The sequence below is a fragment of the Arvicanthis niloticus genome, chromosome 28 (assembly GCF_011762505.2).
Source record: "Arvicanthis niloticus isolate mArvNil1 chromosome 28, mArvNil1.pat.X, whole genome shotgun sequence".
Classification (NCBI taxonomy): Eukaryota; Metazoa; Chordata; class Mammalia; order Rodentia; family Muridae; genus Arvicanthis; species Arvicanthis niloticus.
Genome location: NC_133436.1, coordinates 1943504 through 1963598, shown reverse-complemented (window position 1 = coordinate 1963598; position 20095 = coordinate 1943504). Strand labels below are relative to the sequence as shown.

The window sequence follows — 20095 nt, the reverse complement described above, 5'->3', positions numbered from 1 at the left end:
TCTAATCCATAAAGAAATGATGTTGTTATTCTGAAAGTGATAAAACTTCCTGAGAGTCCAGACACTCATCTGCTTTCCCTTCCTCCCTCTATCCCTCCTCTTCTCTCCCCCTCTCTCCATTTCTATCCCCTCGCTTTCTTCCCCCCTCTTTCCCTTCCTTCCTCATACCCTCCCTCTGTCCACCTGTCCCCTTCCCTACTCCTTGGGCCAGTATGCAGCAAGAGAGGAACTTAAAAACAATACTAATCCTATCAAAGATCTATCTCAGGTTACTTTTTTTTTTTTTTTTTTGAAAGCACAATGACCCTGAACATTCAGACCAAATCAGATGACACAGCCTGAATCACCACTGATATCTTCAATGTCCACATGGTTAGCTGGGGTTCAGACATCAGGCCAAGGAATAGAGAGTCACAGCTACTGACTCTGTCTCCAGAGAGATTTTACCCATTTAATGTCCAGCATAAACCTACCCTTCTCTTTTGATAACTCTGATGCTCAAGTTAACTTTTAAAAAAATTACTAAGCTTTTCTGACAAAGAGAAGCTTCAGGGCCTAAGAAAGGCTGTGGCTGCCATTTTTCTGTATGAACATTGGTTCAGTTTGAATGTTGTGCTGAAAAGTCACCCATCTCCTGGCCAGTCATGGACAATGTGCCATCTTCCCTCCTTTGCCGCAGGAGGCCCAGCCTGGCATCCTGAGCAGTTTCCTCTAAGGCAGCTTCAGTTTCTCTGTTAAGAATTTAATGAGTGACTCTGGTCTTGTCATTTTTCCCATCTGTGCTTTGGCAAGATAGGAGACACCCTGCAATACAGTTTCATTCTGGTTGCTTCCAACACTCAGTATCATTTCTATTAAAGTTGAAATGTTGAGATGAGTATCCAGAAAAGACTGGCCGAAGAGACTTGAATGTTTTCTAAGAAGAAAAAAATTGAATATATGAGTGTATTGCTTTTCAAAGGAAGACCTGATGATGACACTCACTCCCCCGTTGACTGTGATATAAGATGGAAACATTTGTTTATTTGTATAAATGAACATAAATACAAGCTGCTGTGTTTTTAAAAATATGCTAATATTTTGCAGGGACACATATACTCCTTTTAAATGTCATCTCTGACTTGCTTTCAAATGGCAGCCATCAGAAATGTCAGAGAATCTTCAGCAGCCTGCACTTGCAACGGAACTCCTGTTAATCCTACCTCATAATACACCTCCTGTGTGTAAGCTATGTTATAGTAAGAGTAGTATGCTCTTTCTGCAGATTTCTAGGTATTCGGGTGCTATTTTGGAAACCATCATTGTCCCTGATGTTTTTTATAAAGTCTGTAGACTGAAAAATAGCTAATTTTGCTCACCTGACAGCAGGTAGAAAGTACACACACTCGCTGTGTACTTTGGTTGGATCTCTGTCACCAGCTCTGAGAATAAAACACAAATGAATGCTGTCATACACTCAGATAATTTCTATGTGTGGATTCATGTTTTGGTTACAAATTCTTGGTGTCCCCCCCCCCCCCACCCATCATGACCCAATGCTCAGGCAAGGCTCACTGACAGCAGGAAGTTCTGTAGGAACTTGATCAGACTGACAGCAGCTGGAGAGTTATTTGCGAAGTTCCAGGTTTAGGCAGCTTCCCACAGCCTGCTTGGCTACAGCCAAGGGCTAAAGGGTCAAAGGGAGAAGAGCATAAAGTGAAACTCCAGGGACAGCCAAGAGCCAGATTACACAAAGGCCCAAGAGGCCAAGCTAAGAATTTGGAACTTTGTGTTGAAAGGAGTCAGACACTATTATTCATCTTAGCACATGCTCAGATTAGTGACTTGAAAAGCACAGTGGTAGCAGCAGGAACAGAACCTTCACAAATGGACACAGAACATCAATACTGCCTCACCAATTCATCCTAGGCTCATCCTAGCAGACAGATTTGTGTACAGAGCCAGCACATAGCAGAGTTTAGACCCAAGATTCTGGCACCAAAATCCTTGAGCCAACAGCTCTCTCCACCCAACGTAGATTGCTTACTTTGAGTTTTGTAAGGTTTTTCATCTGAAAGATGCATATGCCAAGATGGGAAAAACCTCAAGCCCATCACTAGCGTACCACCTGTTCATCTGTCACGGCCCACAGAGAGATCACTGGACACGCGTTCACGGAAAAGTTCATCATAGAACTTCTGCTTGTGGGAAGTTTCAAGCATGCAAGAAGGAAGTGGAGTTGACTCTGACTGCCTTTATCCAGCTTTAATCATCTGGTGTAGCCCCTGTTTTATCTGTACCCCCACTTGCCAGAACATCCTATCTAGGGAATCAAAACAAATTCTCTAACTTATGATTTCACTCATAAAGGCTTCAGAGTTTTTTCTCTAAATGATAAGGACTCGTCTGTTTCCTGAATTCAACAGGAAGAACATATCATAATCGAATACTGAGTGAGTACACCTTTTCAACCATTGACCTCGATGGGCAGCGTTTACTTTTCTCCAGCTTGTTCATAAATTTTTAACTCTTTGAAACAGAAACCAGATCTAGACATTGCAGTCAATTGATACATATCAACCCCCTTTAATTTGTCAGTTCTCTATCAATTTCTTTGTCGTCCCAGCAGCTTATCTGACCTACATAGTTCCCAGGATTGCTGAATATAAACCCTTCAGGACAATCTTAGTCACCTGTGATCCTCTGCGTGATCATGAGATGCAGGTTCAACTTAATAGAAAAAAAATTACTTTGTCCCTGGCATTGTTGACCAGTGTTGAATGTACACTCAGCAATTCACAGCAGGAAGTACACCTGTGGAGTCCTGCCCATCGGATGAGTAAATTTATGCACTGAGACTTTGAAAGAGTATTTGTAATGGCAGCACACTTACATTTTGGTAGTTGCCATTACTTTGAACTTTATAAACACAAAGTAGCAAATTAATAAATTAACAAAGTAACTGCCGTTCTTCCTGCACCAAAAGGAATCAGGGATGCAGAAATTGCAAGAAGCATAGAATGAATCTGCAAAGAAGATCTTGTGAGGCAGCCCTGGCCAAAGGGGCAGCCCCACTCAACACCACTCAGCACCACTACCCCCTTTGTGATATCAAGATAGACAGCCACAACTGTCTCCACTGGTAACCCCTTCCCAGGGGCTGTGAATAAGCAAAGACACAAGCACTCACTTATACTGTAAAGTACCTGACCCATGTGGCAAAGGATGAGCTGAATAGCCCTCAGAGACCATGATTTTAGTAATAATTTTTTCCCAGCATTTATACATTTCTGGAAGCATGGAGTTAAAGTACAAACAAGAGAGAGAGAGAGAGAGAGAGAGAGAGAGAGAGAGAAAGGAGGGAAGGAGGGAAGGAGGGAAGAGAAAAGTCTATAAATGAGAATATATCTCTCCCCTTCCTCTCGACCTGTGATCTTACTGAAATCCAGAGATACTGGCTATGGGGTTTGACAGGAGGAAATGGGGGAGGGGGTTGGACTCTCCTGTTCTGACCACTAGATCTGTGTTGGCACATATCTTTCCTACTATGCTGGCAGCTAGCCATACTCCAGCACTCCTCAGAACTTGAAAAATACTGAGACCCAGCTCAAGAGTATTCCCATTAAGAAGGAGCTTCTATTTTTACACCATCATCTTAAGCACATTCATTGTTCCTTCCTTCCTCGTTCCTTATGGCATACTTGGAGAGAAACACAGGGCAGGCCTTGGCAGGCATGACCAGAGGCTAAACATGGCTGGGCGCTGTTTGGCGTAGTGAGTCACCACTGGCCCTCTCATGTCTATGCTTTTATATGGCTGTTTTTAACTGATATACTTGAATTTCCCACTGCAAGTGGTATCAACTCAGACTCTGAAAAAACCACTTGGACACAGACATGTTAGCTTCTAGTAGGGTCCTGGATTCATAGCCAGAAGTTTTAAGCTGCCTACTTTCTTCTTAAGCAGATCATTTGCTTTCCCTTGATAAAAGATGAACTATCCGTTGGTTTTATGAGAAGGTTGGGAAGATGAAAGTAATGCTCCATTTAAACACTTTTGTAGACTGGGCTTCACAAGAATCCTGGCATGTCACATACTCCTGAGACCGGGATACCTGGCACCATGCATCCCTAACCACTTATAGAAGGAAAAGTAGAGTTGTCTGATTACTCTTCCCCAGGTCCCCAGATGCCAAGAGCCCCAGAGTGAGCAAGAGACAGTCTGATGATGTATGTGGTGGAGTGGGGTGGGATGGGGGAACTGAGCTCTGCACTAATTCACTATAGACCTTCCCATTAGGCATTGCTCTAAACTAATAGCCAAGGTGGTCCTCAGTGAAGACAGTGCCTGGCCATTCTCAAGACAGAAGAATCTGTGGACTGGGCCTTCTTAGCAGCGTTTGGTCCCTCAGCATCGACCCCAACGGCCCTTGATACAAAGACTATCTTTGTATAGATACAAAGCAAATGTTATCTGTTCGGTCTGCTCCATCCAGATAGCCATAGGAAGCTTTCTCCCACTACTTGCCCTCTTCGTACACAACAATAAGGTCTCCCTTTCCCCAGTGCAAACTTACCATCTGAGAACCGAGTCTGTACTGATTCCTTGGAAGCAGCCGTTCACACAAACAAGGGTCTTACAGTCCTTTGTCTGGATCATATTTGCCTGGATCTTAATGTTGATATGACTACTTATGAATCCAGAGGCAGTACCCACTAGCTCCATTTTTCTCTCCTGTCGGGTAGGAATAATACCAGCCTTATAGGTGGAGCATAACAAACACCTGGCATACAATAGGTGCTCAATAAAAAATACATTCACCACTATTTTTGTGCATGACTGTGCTGGAATTAGCCAGCAACTAGCTTTTTGAATTAACTAGAAATAAACTCACTAACAATTGAGCGAACACGGTTCTAAGACAGAACACCTTTGTCATGGTGATATAAAAGTGACTGACATTTGAACCTAGTAAAATCTTTAAAAATATAAAGTTTGGGAGAAGTCACAAGCTCTCCAAAATATCTCATAACCACACAAATATAGCTTAGGAAGAAAAGTGTCACTCTAATGGGGACAACTTGCTAGGGGCCAATCAGGCATTCCAGAGAGAGCAGAAGAAACTTTTCCCCTGCCCCACTGAAACCAGGAAAAGGCCTTCCTGAAGACACTAACGCTGCCTCTCTTCTTGTGGTCTTGTGAATTGGATGCATAAGAAAGCAATGACTAAAAAGTAATACCTGAGGTTGTAGTTCATTATATTTATTTTGGAAAAATATTTTAAAAATGAATTTCTTCATTAACAAAACAGTAAAAAACTCAAATAACATTTGCACAATATTCCATAAATACATTTATATACAAAAAATATAGTCACATAGACCCGAAGTGCCTTTGTACATATTTACCAAAATTTAAATTATAAAAAAATGAACGTCACAAAATACTCAAGCTTTACAGATATCGTGAAAAATATTTTTACAAATCCAAAAAAATAACACACATTTTTTTCCCCATCTAGAAAAAAAAAAAAAAAACACATTTCAGTATCAAAAAGGACAATAAAGGCAGTTGTGTTTCTAGTTCAAGGAAAGACTGGCTCATAGTAATCCAAGATAGACGTGTCGGCAGTGCGTGCTTCCTATATGAATCAAGTCACTCGTCCATTTAAATATATACTCTTCAAAGCAACTGTCCATAGTGCAATGGGAACGTCCAGCAGGCAGTACAGTGGCAGCCAAAGCCTGGGCTGGCAGTGTCCGGTGCCTCTGCTAACTCCGAGAGAACCAGCTCCACCTGAACCTGTTTCTCAGCAGCAGTCCCTGGGGTTTCCTCTCCCTTCTCTCTCTCAGCAGCATTCATTGGGGCTATATCCTTGGAATTTTATGTAAGAGAAATGGGAATTTTGCCACATCACTTCCATCTTACACCTAGAAGGGTCCAGGAGACAGGACAGGAAGTTAACTTCAGGCAAAAATGGATCCTCTCCACATCACTCCCGTCTACGACAAGAGGGCCGTACACTGACCTCAGTCGCTATAACACATTCATCCTTTTCTGCAGATAGAACATACACCGACTGGTACTTGGTGTCCTTTGAAGTAGAGTAGACAGACTCGGGCCTTTTTCTGTCAGGAACCTCCCCACTGAAAGGAAAATTAGAGAGAACCACAATTAACCCACAGGGAAGTTTTTGAACAAGGATATACCCAGAACATGGCATGGCCTTCCTACCCTCTCTGCCCAGCTCATAGCACATACCCCCTAAGTGATGAGGTGCCCTTCTCTTCTCCTGCAGAGCCCTGTGACTGGCACTTGGTGTCACGTTTGCTGTGTGCATCCCTGACTGTGGCTTCATCTCCCTTGAGGTCTCGAACGAGGTTATAGTCCACAGTGGGGTATCGGGCCTTAAAGCTGCTCTTGTCAGCACCATGGTCCCCGTGAAAGTCCGCCTTCTTGTTGGTGTTCTTGATCTGTGTAGCCCCAATGATGCTAACAGAAACATCCTTCTCCCGCTGGCAATTGGCTAGGTTGTTCATGGTCTCTGTCTCTCCCCCACAAGGATCAGGTGGAGGCTGGTGTTTCTGTAGCTTCAACCGGACGCAGACCACCACAGCAGCACAGCCCAGCAGCAGCAGGAGGACAAGCACCACCCCGGCACACACGGCCACCCAGGGGAAGGGCCCGCCCTGGCTCTCCATATGCCTCTCACTGAGGTCCACCACCATGGGACCTGGTGGTGGCTCAGGGAGCAGGAACTGGCAGTTGGGGCCACCATAGCCCTGGGCGCACTCACACATGTATCGTTGGCCCCTCTGGTGGCAGGTGGCCCCATTATGGCAGGGTGCATGCTCACACCTGCTGACAGGGGCACTGCAGTTCCTGCCCGTGTAACCAGGTGGGCAGGTACAGGAGAAGTCGTTCACACTGTCCCGGCAGGTGCCCCCATTTGCACATGGGGAGGAGGCACAGTCATCCACATTGTCCTCACAGTACCTTCCAGAGAAGCCAGCCTGGCATCGGCACAGGTAGGAGTTGCCAAGGTCCACACATTTGGCACCTGGAACACAGAGCAGGCACAGTCATATTTAGGCACACAGTTTGTTCACCAAACAGATGAGCAGATATGGCACATGTAAGTCCATAATTTACACATACCACAGGTACAATGGCAGTTCAGCCTTGTACTACATAGCCTAAGATCTCAAATCCAAGGCTGTGGAGAGAGAACTCCAGGCAGAGACCTACACAACACAGGGTCTTGCTAGATTTGCCAGGATGACCTTGAACTTGATGGTCCTGTCGAGGTCTCTGGAGTTTACAGATTACAGGCCTGCAGCACCGCACCCAGGCTCTAGATCAGTGTTTTGACAGCACTGTGGAAAGCATCTTGCCTGACCTCCTCACAACCACCAGATAGGGGATGATATACTATTAGACCCAGGTTACAGGCAGAGAAATTAAGAATTAAAGAGAATGTCACATTCACTGACTGTTAGTGAAAAAAAGTCAGGACTGAAAACCACCAAAAAAGAGAGAAGACAGGAAAGAATACAGAAGGCAAGAGAGGGAGAGAGGAAAGAGGGAGAGAGGAAGGAGGGGTAAAGGGGAGGGAAAGACAGAAAGAGATCTATTTGGCTCAGCCTCCTTCTTAAGTCTATTTTAGGTACCTCTCTCTCACTAGCAAGAGGCTCGTGATGTTCAAAGCACCTCATACCTGGTACCCAAATGGTTATCTGGAGCTTGACTTCCTTCCCCAAACACCATGGCTGTGTTTCCTGTATCTGAGCAGATTCTGCAGAGCCATGGATAGTAGTGACATGCGCTAAAATACTACTGGCCCAGAGAAAGCTGTAGGCTGCTGACCAAGCCATTCCTTGTTTTATAAATATGATACTAGCCCTCCTGATTGTCTTCTTTCCTCCTGAACCCTCATGGAATTGACTTGGGGAATCCACAAACCCAAGGCGACTCACAAAGCAATGTGTTCCCTAATAAGAATGCACATGCTTTCTAAGCCAGTCCTCCAGACAGCCCCCCACTGCCCCCTCACCATTAGAACAAGGGGAAGAGCTGCAGAGATCCATCTTCTTCTCACAGTTGAAGCCAGAGAAGCCAGCAGGGCAATGGCAGGTGTAGCCTCCGTCAGGGTTATCTGAACATCGTCCCCCATTGAAACAAGGACCGTCTGCACACGTCATGGCGCTCAGCTCACAGACCTTGCCATAGAAGCCAGGAGGGCAGGTGCAAGAATAGCTGTCCTCAAGGTCCTGCACAAGGAGGCCACACAAGGCTTTCTTTAGTTGTTCCAAGAACCCACACATCTTATTTAAAACCAAGGACCCTGTCTTCAGCTGGCACGGCGCAGTGCACCCGACTCACCGTGCAGCTCCCTCCGTTCCTGCAGGGGCTGGGAGCACACTCATCTACCTCCAGCTCACAGTTGGCACCTGTATACCCAGGTCGGCAGGAACATGTGTAGCTCCCCTGGCCCGTGTTGGTGCAAGTGGCTCCATTCCTGCATGGCTTATGGTGAGTACAGTAGTTCAGGTCTGCCGGGGTGGAGACAAGAGAGAGGACAGGAAGCCCAAGGTCAAATACAGGAAGAATCTATTTTTCCAGTGGGCACTGGGCTGCTCTGAGGAGACCTGGCAATCATAGAGGATGGGCTTACCCTGGTTGCAGAAAAGGCCCCCCCAGCCTTCCTGGCAGTTACACTGCCAGGGCTGCTGGCAGGTACCATGGAGACAGCCTGGGTATCGGATGCACTCATCACAGTAGCGGCCCTGCCAGCCGACTCTGCACCTTGGAAAAAAGCAAAACACACTCATGCCACCTTCTAGATTCATAATGGTATTCTAGCACACACACACAAACCCACCCAGCAGCATGAATAAGCTACCTGTCCTCGAACTAGGCAGGACATCGGGCCATTTAAAAGCTTTAAACCCCCTGAGCCATCCCTTCTCAGAGTCTTTGATGAAGGGCACAGGGGCCACCCTGATTGCCTTTAACATGCACAAGGGCAAGGACGATGGTTGTGAAATCTCATTTTCCATTCAAACTTTTTAACTGAGGCTTGTATATTTCCATGAAGTATGAGCTTAAGTTAATAGAAATCTATGCTTGTACATTTTCAGACCTTTAGTAACAGTTCCCACTCAACTAACTCCCTGGGGTGTTTTATATCCTATATATGAAAAAAATATATACAGCAAGAAGAAAAAGTGAACCAGGCATAGTGACTTTAGGGAGCCTGAGAAGGATTATAAGTTCAAGGCTAACCCAGGTTACATAGAAAGACCCCCCCCCCAACCTGGGCAACATAGAAAGTCTCATAGGAAAAAAAGGAAAGACAAAGACAACTTTGCAAACTTACTTGCACTCCCCTGGCTTGTCACAATATCCATGTTGGTCATCACACCCTGGCAGACAAATTGCTGCAAACAGATAAAAACATAGGTTGGAGCCCCAGCCCAGACATTCCCCAGTATCACCAGGTGGGACTGAGGCAAAATTAGCAGTACCCCTTCTGTAAGTCCAGGCTAAGTGAATCTCAGGTCACAGAGCCCAGCCCACCCTGGTTGCTGGCTTTGGGCTTCATTCAGGCCAGGGATGAGCATTCTTCTTAACATAGTGCTTTCAGGACAAAAGGACTCTCAGAAGCCCCTACTCCTACCCCTGTCCCTTTTTCTTCTAAAAGAGGGTCAGAAGTCTTCTCCCTCCTCCTCCCCCACTTCCCAATTCTATGCACAAAGCCCCACCTCTTAATATCCCAGAAAGTGTGTGTGCAGATAAGAGTGGACAGCTGGTGTGCAGCGTGCAGGGCAGGACAGCTGCTCCATTGTCTCTTCCCTCCCGCAGCTGCCCCAGCACAACAATGCTGCCCCCACCCCACCCCCCCAGCCCTAGCATGTGTGTATGCGCTCACACAAGCGCGTGTGCGCACGTACCCTTCTACCAATGGGAGCAGGCAGTGTCCCCACCACCTATCCTCAGAGAGATCTAATCTATGGCACGTGTAAGTAGGGGCGGGGAGAGACCCCGGTGTTTGAATAAGAAAAGTTTAGATTTCTGGCTACCCTAGAACTATTGGCCCTGAGAGAAGAAAGCTACTATGGGAGGCCAGAGGCGCCTGAAGGGGTAGAGGGGTGGCCACAAGCTGAGGCTTTGAGCTGGCTCACTTCCCCAGTTATGAAACTCATTAGTGATCAGCAACTCCAGTTCTTAAGAAAACAGCCCGCTCTTGGCCAAGGCGGGGCATCAAAGGATATGGGGAACTAGGCAACAATGACGCCCAGGCTCTCACTGAAGTATGGACCCCCGCCCCCTTCATCCTCAGGCAAAAACTAAAGCTAGAAAGCTACTCCATATCCTCCCCCAGGCACTGATAGAGGTTCTGGGCCTCACAGAGTCCAATGTTCAACTGCTGCAGGGCAGAAGAACAAAAGTTCACCAGGCCCTGACGTAGGAAGGAAATGCCATTTCTACAGGTTGGGCAGATGAGGCCTCAGATATCTGGAGAGAGGCCCCCTGAGGTGCATATGAACCAGAACCAGGGCAGAAGTCCTCCCTGTGGCCCTGGTACCCTGGTTTGCAATGGGATTACAGGACATCAGTTACTGCTTTTCTTTAGAGTGTGCTGTAAGCATTTAGACAAGACAAGATGCCCTTCAGCCAGCCCTGTAGCCCTGCAATCTGCCTCAGCACACCTGCTAGCTTTCCACAGCTTCAAGGATTGAAGGCTTCCCTATACCACAGGGAATCTTTGGAGATAGATTTCTGTAGGCAGGTCAGGTACCCTAACTCTGTGGAGGAAAGGGAGAGCTTCCCAATGAGACATTGTTGCAGCAAGAACTGTTGGAAAATGAGCCCTCCACATCCCCTTTCTGTCCCTCCCTTCCTTCCTCTCTTCCCTTTCTAATACAAAGGCCCTAGGGAGAGCACAGCCTTACTTCCTGACCCCTGGCCTTGTCTCTGAACTCCTCCCTGTGAAGAAAAGCAGCTTCCTACAGTGGACTCAAGGTCTCCCTTGTTAAAATGCCTGAATCTAAGCCTGTCACTGACCTTAGCAAAACACTTCTTCTCTTCAGGCCTCAGTTTCCCCAGTGTGCCATCTCTACCATCTCCTGTTGCTAAGTCCCTATAAATGGACCCTTAGGAGTCATTCTCCAAAGGACTCACGGTCAGTGCAGTACTGGCCTTTCCAGCCAGGGTCACACATCTTCTCCCCTCTCTCCCCGCAGGTGAAGTGGCCAAAGGCGTCATCTCGAGGCCGGCAAAACACAGAACAGCCTTCTCCGTAGTAGTGTTCATCACACACAAACCGATAAGAGTACCGGAGATCTGTGCGTCCGCTGCTGTGAAGGTCCTGAGACCACTCTTCTCCCACAGTGAGGTGCCTCTGTGTGGTCAGGCGGCTGATGAGCCTCTCTGGGTTTTCTGAGAGAGAAGATGTTCAGGTTGGTAATGATAACACCCAGTAGCTAGGAACTGAGAGAGTGGTGTGCATGTTGTCAAGCCAAGGACCCTTCTTCTTCTCTGAACTCCAGGTGCAGAGTGAAGATATCAGAGGACTGGGGTGAGCAGGTCAAGTAAACTATATCAATGGGGGGAATGCATAGTTTAGGGGTTGGAGTCTTACCTGTCGCAAGGTCATCAGGAGAATCTGTGTGGAGGGCTTCAATGATCAGAGAGAAGGTACCCTAGGAAAAAGGGAGAAGATGCTTGATAAACCAGAAGAGTGGAGGAGGAGAAAGGGGAGGAAGGGGAGGAGGAGGAAGAGCTGGAGGAGGAGGAGAGGCATTAAAGGGAACCAAGTACAGAGGCTCTCAGATTTCTGTGTTTGTGCCAATGAAGGTCAACTCCTATCACTTTCCTTAATAGAAGAATTTTAAAGAGTGTTTTTCCCGTTTGCGTGTGGTTTTTAAAACATGTTAGTACCGGAAATTGTGTTTTTTAAAAGGGAGAGAGTACTGGAACCAGCAAGGTGGGATGCCGGAAGAGGAGAGGGCAGCTGTCATTAGTTTTCTGGGGGTGGAACCTCGAGGGTGGAGAGCAGTCACTTCACTGGTAGCGACCCAACCGAGGCCTAGGAGCTAGGGAACAAGAACTCTCCCAACTTTGGGGAGAGGGGAGGGAAGCATTCGACCCTTGAGGTAAGTACGAGATGTGTGAGAAATGCCCAGGGCTTGGGAGAGAGAGAGAGACAGACAGAGAGAGAGAGAGAGAGAGAGAGAGAGAGAGACAGAGAGAGACAGAGAGAGACAGAGAGAGACAGAGAGAGAGACAGAGAGACAGAGAGAGAGAGACAGAGAGAGAGAGAGAGAGACAGAGAGAGAGAGAGAGAGAGAGAGAGAGAGAGAGAGAGAGAGAGAGAGAGAGAGAGAGACTGCCTCTGGTGTTCTACATCCCCCTCCTGCCGGTCAGTTCCCAGTAAGAAGTCAAAACCTCAGGCGTGTCTTTGTGGGATTCCCCAACCCTTATCAGTGGTTCGTGCCTTCCTCCCACTGCCAACCACCAGCCCCCCACCCCATACCCCTCCAGGCCAAGCCGAGTGCGCGCAGGTGCCCACTCACTGGCCAGGTGAATCCGAAGGGAAATCGGATGGGGTTGCTGAAGGCGGGGTCGATGCCTGCGCCATCAGGCAGGCTGAAGGAATCGACACCCAGCACTGGCGTGACCGCACTGCCGTAGGTGCAGGGTGGCTCCGGGGACACGCTGGCCTGGTAGTGCTTGAGGCATACGCGAAAGAAGGTCCTGCAGGCGCACGGCGGGCCAGAGCCCCCCCGGCAGCAGTTGCGGTTCCCCAGCAGCCCCTTCTTGTTGACGAACTCCTGCAGCTTCAGCTCAAATACGCCAGAGCTCCAGACCTGCGCAGGGAAGGGGCGTGAGGACGCGCCGGCGGCGGAGGGACCCGGGGCGCGCGGGCCCTTGCTAGGACGCAGAGGCCGAGCGCACCTCAGCGCCCATCCGGAGCCGCCCGCTGCCGGGCACCTCTCGGGGTTGTCGCTGCCGGAGTCACTTGGGGATGGACAGCTGATCCGCTCGTCCGACTCCCCTCCCTCCACCGCGCAGCAGCCCCGCCCGGCCCCCTACCTGGCACAGCAGGGCTGAGACCACGGCAAGGGCTAGCGCGCTCCGACGGCCCATGGTACCGCTGGCCGCCCTTGCTCTCCAAGAGTATCCTCTTTTCTTTCTTCTTCAAAGACTCGGGGATGCCAGGAAAGTCTATGTGACCCGAGGAGCACCGGCGGAAAGGCGTCTCTCGGCTCCAGGTGTGAGATCAGGGCCAGGTAGCTTCAGGAGGGTGCGGTGCTTCAGATAGGTCCCTGACAAGAGCTCTGCGAGGCACTGAGAAAGAACAACTTTCGGTTTCCTCTTCTTCTGGCTTTCAGTCCACGGGGAGGTGAGGGTCGCCTGCTTTCTGGTTTTGTCTTAAACGTCTTCGCGGAGGGAAAGAGGAGAAAGGAGAGAAGACACAGAGGGAAGAGAGCCCAGATGTTCAGCTTAATTCCCAAGAGAGCTTGCAGTGGCTTCCTTCGCAGGCCTATTAGAGAGCGGCGGTCTGGAAATCCCACCGGTGAGGCGATAATCCGGGGCCCCGAGGGGCGCGGTGGGAACGGACTGGCGGTGGTGGCAAGGACTGCGGTGCGCGCCCTGGTTTCCCGGCCGGGCGTCACTCGGCGGCGGCTGCCGCTCCCAGAGTGTGTTCTAGACCGGTATCTCTTGCACTATCGCAAAGCCTCGCGTCTTCCTCAAGAATTCAGCCAATGCCATGCGAGAACACACACCCAGGACCGGAGGCCGAAGCGTGGGAGGCTCCGTGCCGCACCGGTGCTCTCCCGTGACCTGCCTTGGTCAGACAGGGTAACCGCGGGTGCACGCCGGAGGATCTGGCCGGGGCTGGCGCCTGCCACCCTTAAATCCAGCCGGCCGCTCGCATAACTAATGAGATGCAAATGAGCAGCCCCCCAATCTGGCGAGAGCTGTCACAAAGGAGCCACTTTTCCAAACCCTCCTCTCAATGGATCGCCAAATGGTCAGTGAGCTGTAAAATGTGCAACCCTCCTCCCCGCCCCCACCTCCCCGCCCCCTAGTCCTCTCTGCCTCCGCCCTCGCCCCTTCGCCTCCCTCCCCCAGCGCAAAACCCGCTCATTTACATTCCTGCAAAAACGTTCGCGGAGACGAACCGCTCTGCTCCCGGAGCTGGAGCTGAGGCCGCGTCGCCCACAGCCCCACCGCCACAGGCCCGAGGACCCTAGGCACACTGGGCGGCCTGCGCCTGCCACTCGCGGTCACCGCTAGACTCGCTCGCAGGACGCCGCCTCCGGACTCTGGCGTCCCCAACACTGGCCGCCTAGGCTTTCCTCGTTTGTTCAGTCCTGGGGACTGAGGAACGGGGGAGAGGTTAGAGGCCTGCGTCCCCGCTGCTGCCCCTCCTCCCTGGCAGGCTCTTTCTAAGGAGGAGTCTCCCGGAGGGGGCGGGGGCAGGGTGCCCGGTAGGAAAAGGACCCTTGAAGAGGTGGGCAAAAGGGTGGCGAGAACACCGCGGCAGTTTTGGGAAGTTTGGGGAGGTTAGTCACGCTTTATACCTCTGGTGGAGGGTGGCGATTGAGCCTCGGAGAGTGCCTATGGGCTCGCGATCCCGGCCGGGCACCCCCCCCCACACACACACCCCGACACCACAGTGTCCGGGAGCGCTGGTGTCTCCGTGTGTTGTTCACGATCACTGGAAATGGGGAATTCGGGTCCTGGCAGTGTATTCCCTGAGCCAGCAGAGCCAAAAGCTAAGCTTACCCCTTCCCCAGTGTACACACCCTCTCTCGGGAAATTTTCAGCCACCACCACCTTCACTGGTGTCCGGTCCCACTCTCCTGGGTATTTCCCCTCAGGCCTCCCTCTGCTTGGTAAAAAGTGAGTTTGGTGTGTGTCGTTCGCGTGGCTGTCATTAAGGCAGTCTGTTATTGTGCGAGGCTGAATCAGTGGCTCTTTGTGCGCTCAGCTGTATGGTAATGCAGACAGCACCTGCTCTCCGCACAATGCGGAGAGAAAGAGCTCCCCTCCGCGCACGCCGCGGCCTCTGCGACAATGTCCGGCACATGTTTGAAAGACTCCCCCCATCTCACCCCCCAACACATAACCTTTACACAACCGTCACCTTATTAGGTTTTTACACATCCATCAGACATTAGAACTTTTGTTTTCTTTCTTTTTTTTTTTTTTTTTTTAAGGGAAATGAGTTTATTGGGAGGGCCCAGGACACACGTATCACAATGAATTACCTAAACTGCTCCCCTGGTTACAAGCTCCAGAGAAAAGTAAATGGAGATATAGACCCTGACTTAGCACCTAGCTTTGCGTTGAACATGCAATGAACTGTGGGACCTCCTTACTTGCTCCACCTCCAACACCTAGGCAGCCGTCATTAGAATCCCGCGATGTGATTACTGGAACCAGTGTCCCTTTGATTGTAGCACAGCCCCTAAGATGTACCTGACAGGTGTCCTCACTGTAGGTGTTGCCGTCCTGTTGGTGAGAATGAACCCTGTCCTGACAGTATTTTTTATCATTTAGGCCAGAATCTGGATCAAGACGTATATAATGCACAGAAAGAGAGGAGAATCTTCCCATGCCCAGAGAAACACTGGTAACAAGAATCTAAGCAGTTACTTGGCAGAATCATCTGGGTTGAGCCATCTGGCAACTGAAATTACAGCTCCTTTTCTGATGACCCAGCCTGTCTCCTGCTATCCTGTCTCCCAAACACTTTCAAAGTTTCAGAATCAACAGGAATCCGCACTTCAAGACATCGTAGCCAACTCACAACCAAAGAGTTAACCAAAAACCATGTGTACAATACTCAAGGCTGAGGTGAGAAAAGTGGGGTTGGATCCTACTTTAAAACAGAAACCAAAAAAAAAAAAACCAAAAACAAAAACAAACAAAAAATCCAACTGTTTATTATAGAACAAATGGAGGCTTCAAAAGACACTGCCACCTCTGTGGCACACCCCCACGGCATTGGTGAAAACAGAGTCCCTGTCCTTTGTAAACTGTGTAGGGATTTGCTACATCACCACAAGACTGGGCTAGCTTGAATCCTAACTTAATCTTGCCACCTAGTGTTAGGATTTTTTTTTCCCCCACTGGGCTAATGTTTCCTGGGAAAGTTACTTTCTGAGAACTCTGTTTCTCAGAGCTCAGAAGCTGCTGCTCCCTGTTGGGGTTGGGAGTGGGACTCAGGTGAGAGAGGGGTCCTACAGCAGCAGAGGGGATTCAAAAAGGAAAAGAAACAAGGTCAGATGCAGACTCCTCTGTGCCTCTGAGATTACAAGAAGAAATGAAATATCAGGAACCTTTTAATTAGAAAATGGAAGTGGAAAGCAGGCTTGTTTGAATGCCTGTTTAGAAAACTGGAAATAAAAAGTTCCTCGCGCAAGGGCTTAGACCTTGGGGGGGGGGGGGAGTGGACTTGCCCCAAACCTTTAACAAACCCCCCTTAGTATTAAGTATTTGTTAAATTGACATGGCACAGATTTCTCGATTACAGTGGCAAAGCAGTTCTGAAAGGCATCGTAAAATCCATCAGAAGCCTGCCCAAAGCATTCATTCTTTCCCAACTTAATTTATGCCACACCATTCTGTATTGGGGAAATCAAGCAGAAAGCTCTTTTTTTTCTCTCTCCCTCCTACTCCTTCTGCTCTTCTTCCTCCTCCTCCTCATCCTCCTGTTTCTCCATTCTCAATCGTCCACCCCTAAGTTGGTTCCTATTCCCCTCTCTTTCAAACACAGAGCTAACGGGGAGACTGTTTAACTCCAGTGATTCTATAGGAGCCTGTTGTAGTTTAACTCCTGCGTACCAGTAGCTGAGAGGAACAAAGGACAGACTCGAGGTCCAGCTATTCATCCTTTCTTTGCACTTTAATTTTCATTGATTGGGAAGACAAGGGGAGCCCTTAGGGATTCGAGCCGGAGGGGGATGACACGCCTTTAGACGCCATCAGCCCCTAGCCAGCCATCTGCTCTGAACCAAATGGCGTTTTTTCACTCCCTAACTGCATGTCTCTATACTCCCACAGCTAAGCACTCAGAACCCCCCAAATGCAGGAGGGAGCTTAAGCCAGAGTATGTTAAATAGATTTGCCTGAATGTTGGCCTAGCCAACAGATTTCCCCTCCCCACACACCATAAATCCTCACCTTCACCATTAGAAGAAAGAAGGAAACTTTCTTTTAAATGCTTTTTGATGTTTCAGCAAATTTACTGTACAAAGTGAGACTCATTAGAACTGAGAAGACACCGAATACATCAGATACAGGATTTGAAGGAAGTATTTGTTGTCTGGTGGTAGTGTTGATTTTTTTCCACACACACACCCCTCCCAGTCTGAATAATTGCAGTAGGTGGATAGGGCAGACTCAGGTTGCATAATAATCAGAATTAAAGCCACGACAAATGCTTCTGGAGTTCTGTCTGCTATTGATCCTGATTGTTTTCTGTATTTTACTGGTCCATGTGGTAATAAAAACTCCCAGGCACAATCTTATTGAATTAAACGTGCCCATCCTCGGCACAGGTCACCTAGTCTTGATCCAACTCCTTCATGGACACACCCAAAAGGCTCAGTTTTCAAGATATGGTGGCTGCAGATAAGGCAGTATCTATGAATAGCTCCCAAACAGTTTTCAGACTAGGCCAGCACAGGTTCAGTTTTCTGTGTAAACAAATCTGGAGACTTGAGCGGGATTTGTGTTTTCTCAGACCAACTGAACACTGTATACACAACAGAGGGTTCTCTTATTCCTAAGAATTAGGATCCTTGTTCAGAACAACAAAACTGAAACTTCCAAGCAGCAAATCTGGTGTTGATCAAACATGCCAGCTTGCTTGAGGGGAGGAGGAAGAGGAGGAGGAGGAGGAGGAGGAGCCTGTGTATTAATTAGTTCTAGAATCACACGTCTTGCCCAACAGCCCTTCTGTCCATTTTCCTCAGCCAGTTTTAGAATCAAAAGCAGTTAAAATATTAGGGGGGGGGCAAGTCCTCGCAGTGACATGGAAAGTCAGCCTGCACCTGTGGCCCACCTGTCTGTCGTGGTTATGAAAGGTACTCAACAAAGTCTGTAGCACAACTAACTCCCTTATTAAATTCTATGGTGCCAGGGCTGGCCTGGAACTCGAGATACTCCTGCCTCAACCTCCCGAATTCTGGGATTACAAGTATGCCAACCATAATCCTGGCGCACACACTTTAATGTTTGTACAGACATGTGCACACTTGAATGCAGTTAGTATTTGGCTTCCATTTAGACTACAGACTTCCAGCCTGAGATTCACCGGCACTAGGTGGACCTAGTAGTCCTAGCCTTCTCTGCGTTCTGTGGGCAGCACACTCAAAAAAAGTAGGGAACCCAAAAGACTCCGGCATGGCGTCCCGTGAACTTCAGAGTGGATCGGGGGTCCTAACTTCATCATATGGTAGGATCACAGCCCTTCTTTGATGGAACCGGCTGTCGCATCTTTTTACCCACCTAGTTGGTGTTTTTCCTTTGGGTAGCTAGATAGGAAACTCAGAGCCATTGTATGCGCTCCGAGGACACCTCACCCTGGGGTGCGTGGGTCTTGGGAAGCCGGCTGCAGAAAGTTGCAAAGGCATGTGCTGATTTACATGAGAAAAGGGGAGGCGCGTGGCTCAGCTGGCGGCTGCCGCGCAGATGACAGATCGCCCCACCCGCGGCCCCTCCCCCTATGCCTCTCCTTCCTCGGAATCGTGGGTTGTCTGCTCCGGGCTGTCCTGCGTTGATTTCCATGACAAAGCGCGTGTTTACCTGCGGCTGCAGCCCGGGCGGGCGGGCCTTTGTCCCAGGATCAGATTACCCTAGCAGCTGCTCGTGGCCAGCCGAAGAGAGTCACGCGTGCACCTCGCTCGGAACTTTCCGCGGCCTTTGGTCTGGAATGGGTGGCAAGGGGGTGAAGTTGCTTTTGGTTTGCTCGTAGGTTTGTGACTCTCAACTAGAGTTAGCTCCCCTGGGGGCTTCCAGACGGTGGCGGTACTGGAGAGGTGGACATCATTGGACCTGTGGATGGGGGTGCGACTTGAGTCACAAAGCTTTGAAGTGAAGTAGTGACGGTTCCATGCAGCTGGGTCCGGGCCACAGCGCTCTCACCTCACCGGTATTGACGAGGACCAGCTGGCTGTGCGACCGACGTCAGAATGACGAGCCTACTCTACTCTCCATCCTACTCTAGCTCATTCCCCACCCCGTCCTCTCTCCCCAGTGTCTAATTGCCCAGGCTCTGGCCTTGGGCGGGAGAGTTTAAAGATTAGGCTCCTAAGAGTTTCTTAAACAATAACCTCAAAAGCCTGGCGCTCTCAGGCTTAACTAGGGTCTCAGCTAGGCTTGCTGTGTGAGCACGTGTGGTTCACAGCCTCCCCAAGGAAGTCCCTGTTGGACACAGCAGCACCCAAAGGCCACTCCCAAGGAGCCCCAGAGAAGCCTAGGCACCATGGAAGCTTTTAGTGCTCCGGGCTTCCCTGGCCTCCCCCACCTCCCTTTTCTGTGAGCATCTGCCCTGGAGAACAGATGTGGGCACCTGCAGTGACAGGGCGCATATGCTCTGTCCTATTCACAGGCATTCAGACGTGGCACAATGAGCGGCTTTTGTGTGCAGAGAGTCACTAAATATATTAATCTGTACTCCCCAGAGCACCGGGCTGTTTAATTTTTCACTAGCAATAACATCTGATCTAATCCTTAAATCGGCTCCCAAAAGCCTTCCCTCCCGCCCACCCCCCTCCGCTGGAAAAAAAAAAAAAAAAAAAACGTGTGAAGTTATTCAACTTTCCACCTGTTGCCTGCTGTATTGGGCCGGGTAACTGCAACTTCTAATGTTGGTTCCGGCAGGGGGTGAATGGAAGGCATAGCGCTGAAAACTGCTTGACACATGAGAGCACGGCTCTGGTGTGTTTATCAGAAGGAAACTGAATACTAAGTGTGGAGTGTGGGTCCCCAAATGTTGTGCAAACAAAGAACAATAATTATTAAACAGGCTTCCAATGCAACTCAGCGCACCCACCCTGACTGCGCGAGCACCTTTAAAAAAATATACGTTGAG

The 20095-nt window shown here is 49.2% G+C and overlaps 1 protein-coding gene and 1 long non-coding RNA gene across 4 annotated transcripts; one reads left to right on the top strand and one right to left on the bottom strand.

Moving 5' to 3' along the window:
• Positions 1-5225: 5225 nt before the first annotated feature.
• Positions 5226-14021, bottom strand: Dll1 (delta like canonical Notch ligand 1). Its single transcript, XM_076926549.1, has 11 exons — positions 13078-14021; positions 12558-12851; positions 11624-11684; positions 11164-11421; positions 9359-9419; positions 8654-8784; positions 8362-8531; positions 8033-8249; positions 6241-7039; positions 6008-6125; positions 5226-5909 (listed from the first exon to the last, which is right to left on the bottom strand). The coding sequence occupies exons 1-11, from the start codon at positions 13129-13131 to the stop codon at positions 5904-5906; spliced, it is 2169 nt and encodes a 722-aa protein (XP_076782664.1). The 5' UTR covers positions 13132-14021; the 3' UTR covers positions 5226-5903.
• A 67-nt stretch (positions 14022-14088) lies between these two features.
• Positions 14089-19685, top strand: LOC143440001 (uncharacterized). Of its 3 annotated transcripts, XR_013107938.1 has the most exons (3): positions 14089-14503; positions 15556-15852; positions 18977-19685. It is a non-coding gene; the product is annotated as an uncharacterized LOC143440001 (long non-coding RNA). The 3 variants fall into 3 exon arrangements; XR_013107936.1 differs by lacking the exon at positions 18977-19685 and having other exon boundaries at positions 15556-17523; XR_013107937.1 differs by lacking the exon at positions 18977-19685 and having other exon boundaries at positions 14089-14555; positions 15556-17523.
• Positions 19686-20095: the final 410 nt, after the last annotated feature.

What these genes read in the sequence shown, in the direction of transcription:
- Dll1 (XM_076926549.1), bottom strand. Translation starts at nt 13,131, where the DNA reads ATGGGCCGTCGGAGCGCGCTAGCCCTTGCCGTGGTCTCAGCCCTGCTG. An exon ending in CCTTCGGATTCACCTGGCCA is followed by an intron (nt 11,685 to 12,557) that starts GTGAGTGGGCAC and finishes CCTTTTTCCTAG; the next exon opens with GGTACCTTCTCTCTGATCAT. An exon ending in TCCTGATGACCTTGCGACAG is followed by an intron (nt 11,422 to 11,623) that starts GTAAGACTCCAA and finishes CTTCTCTCTCAG; the next exon opens with AAAACCCAGAGAGGCTCATC.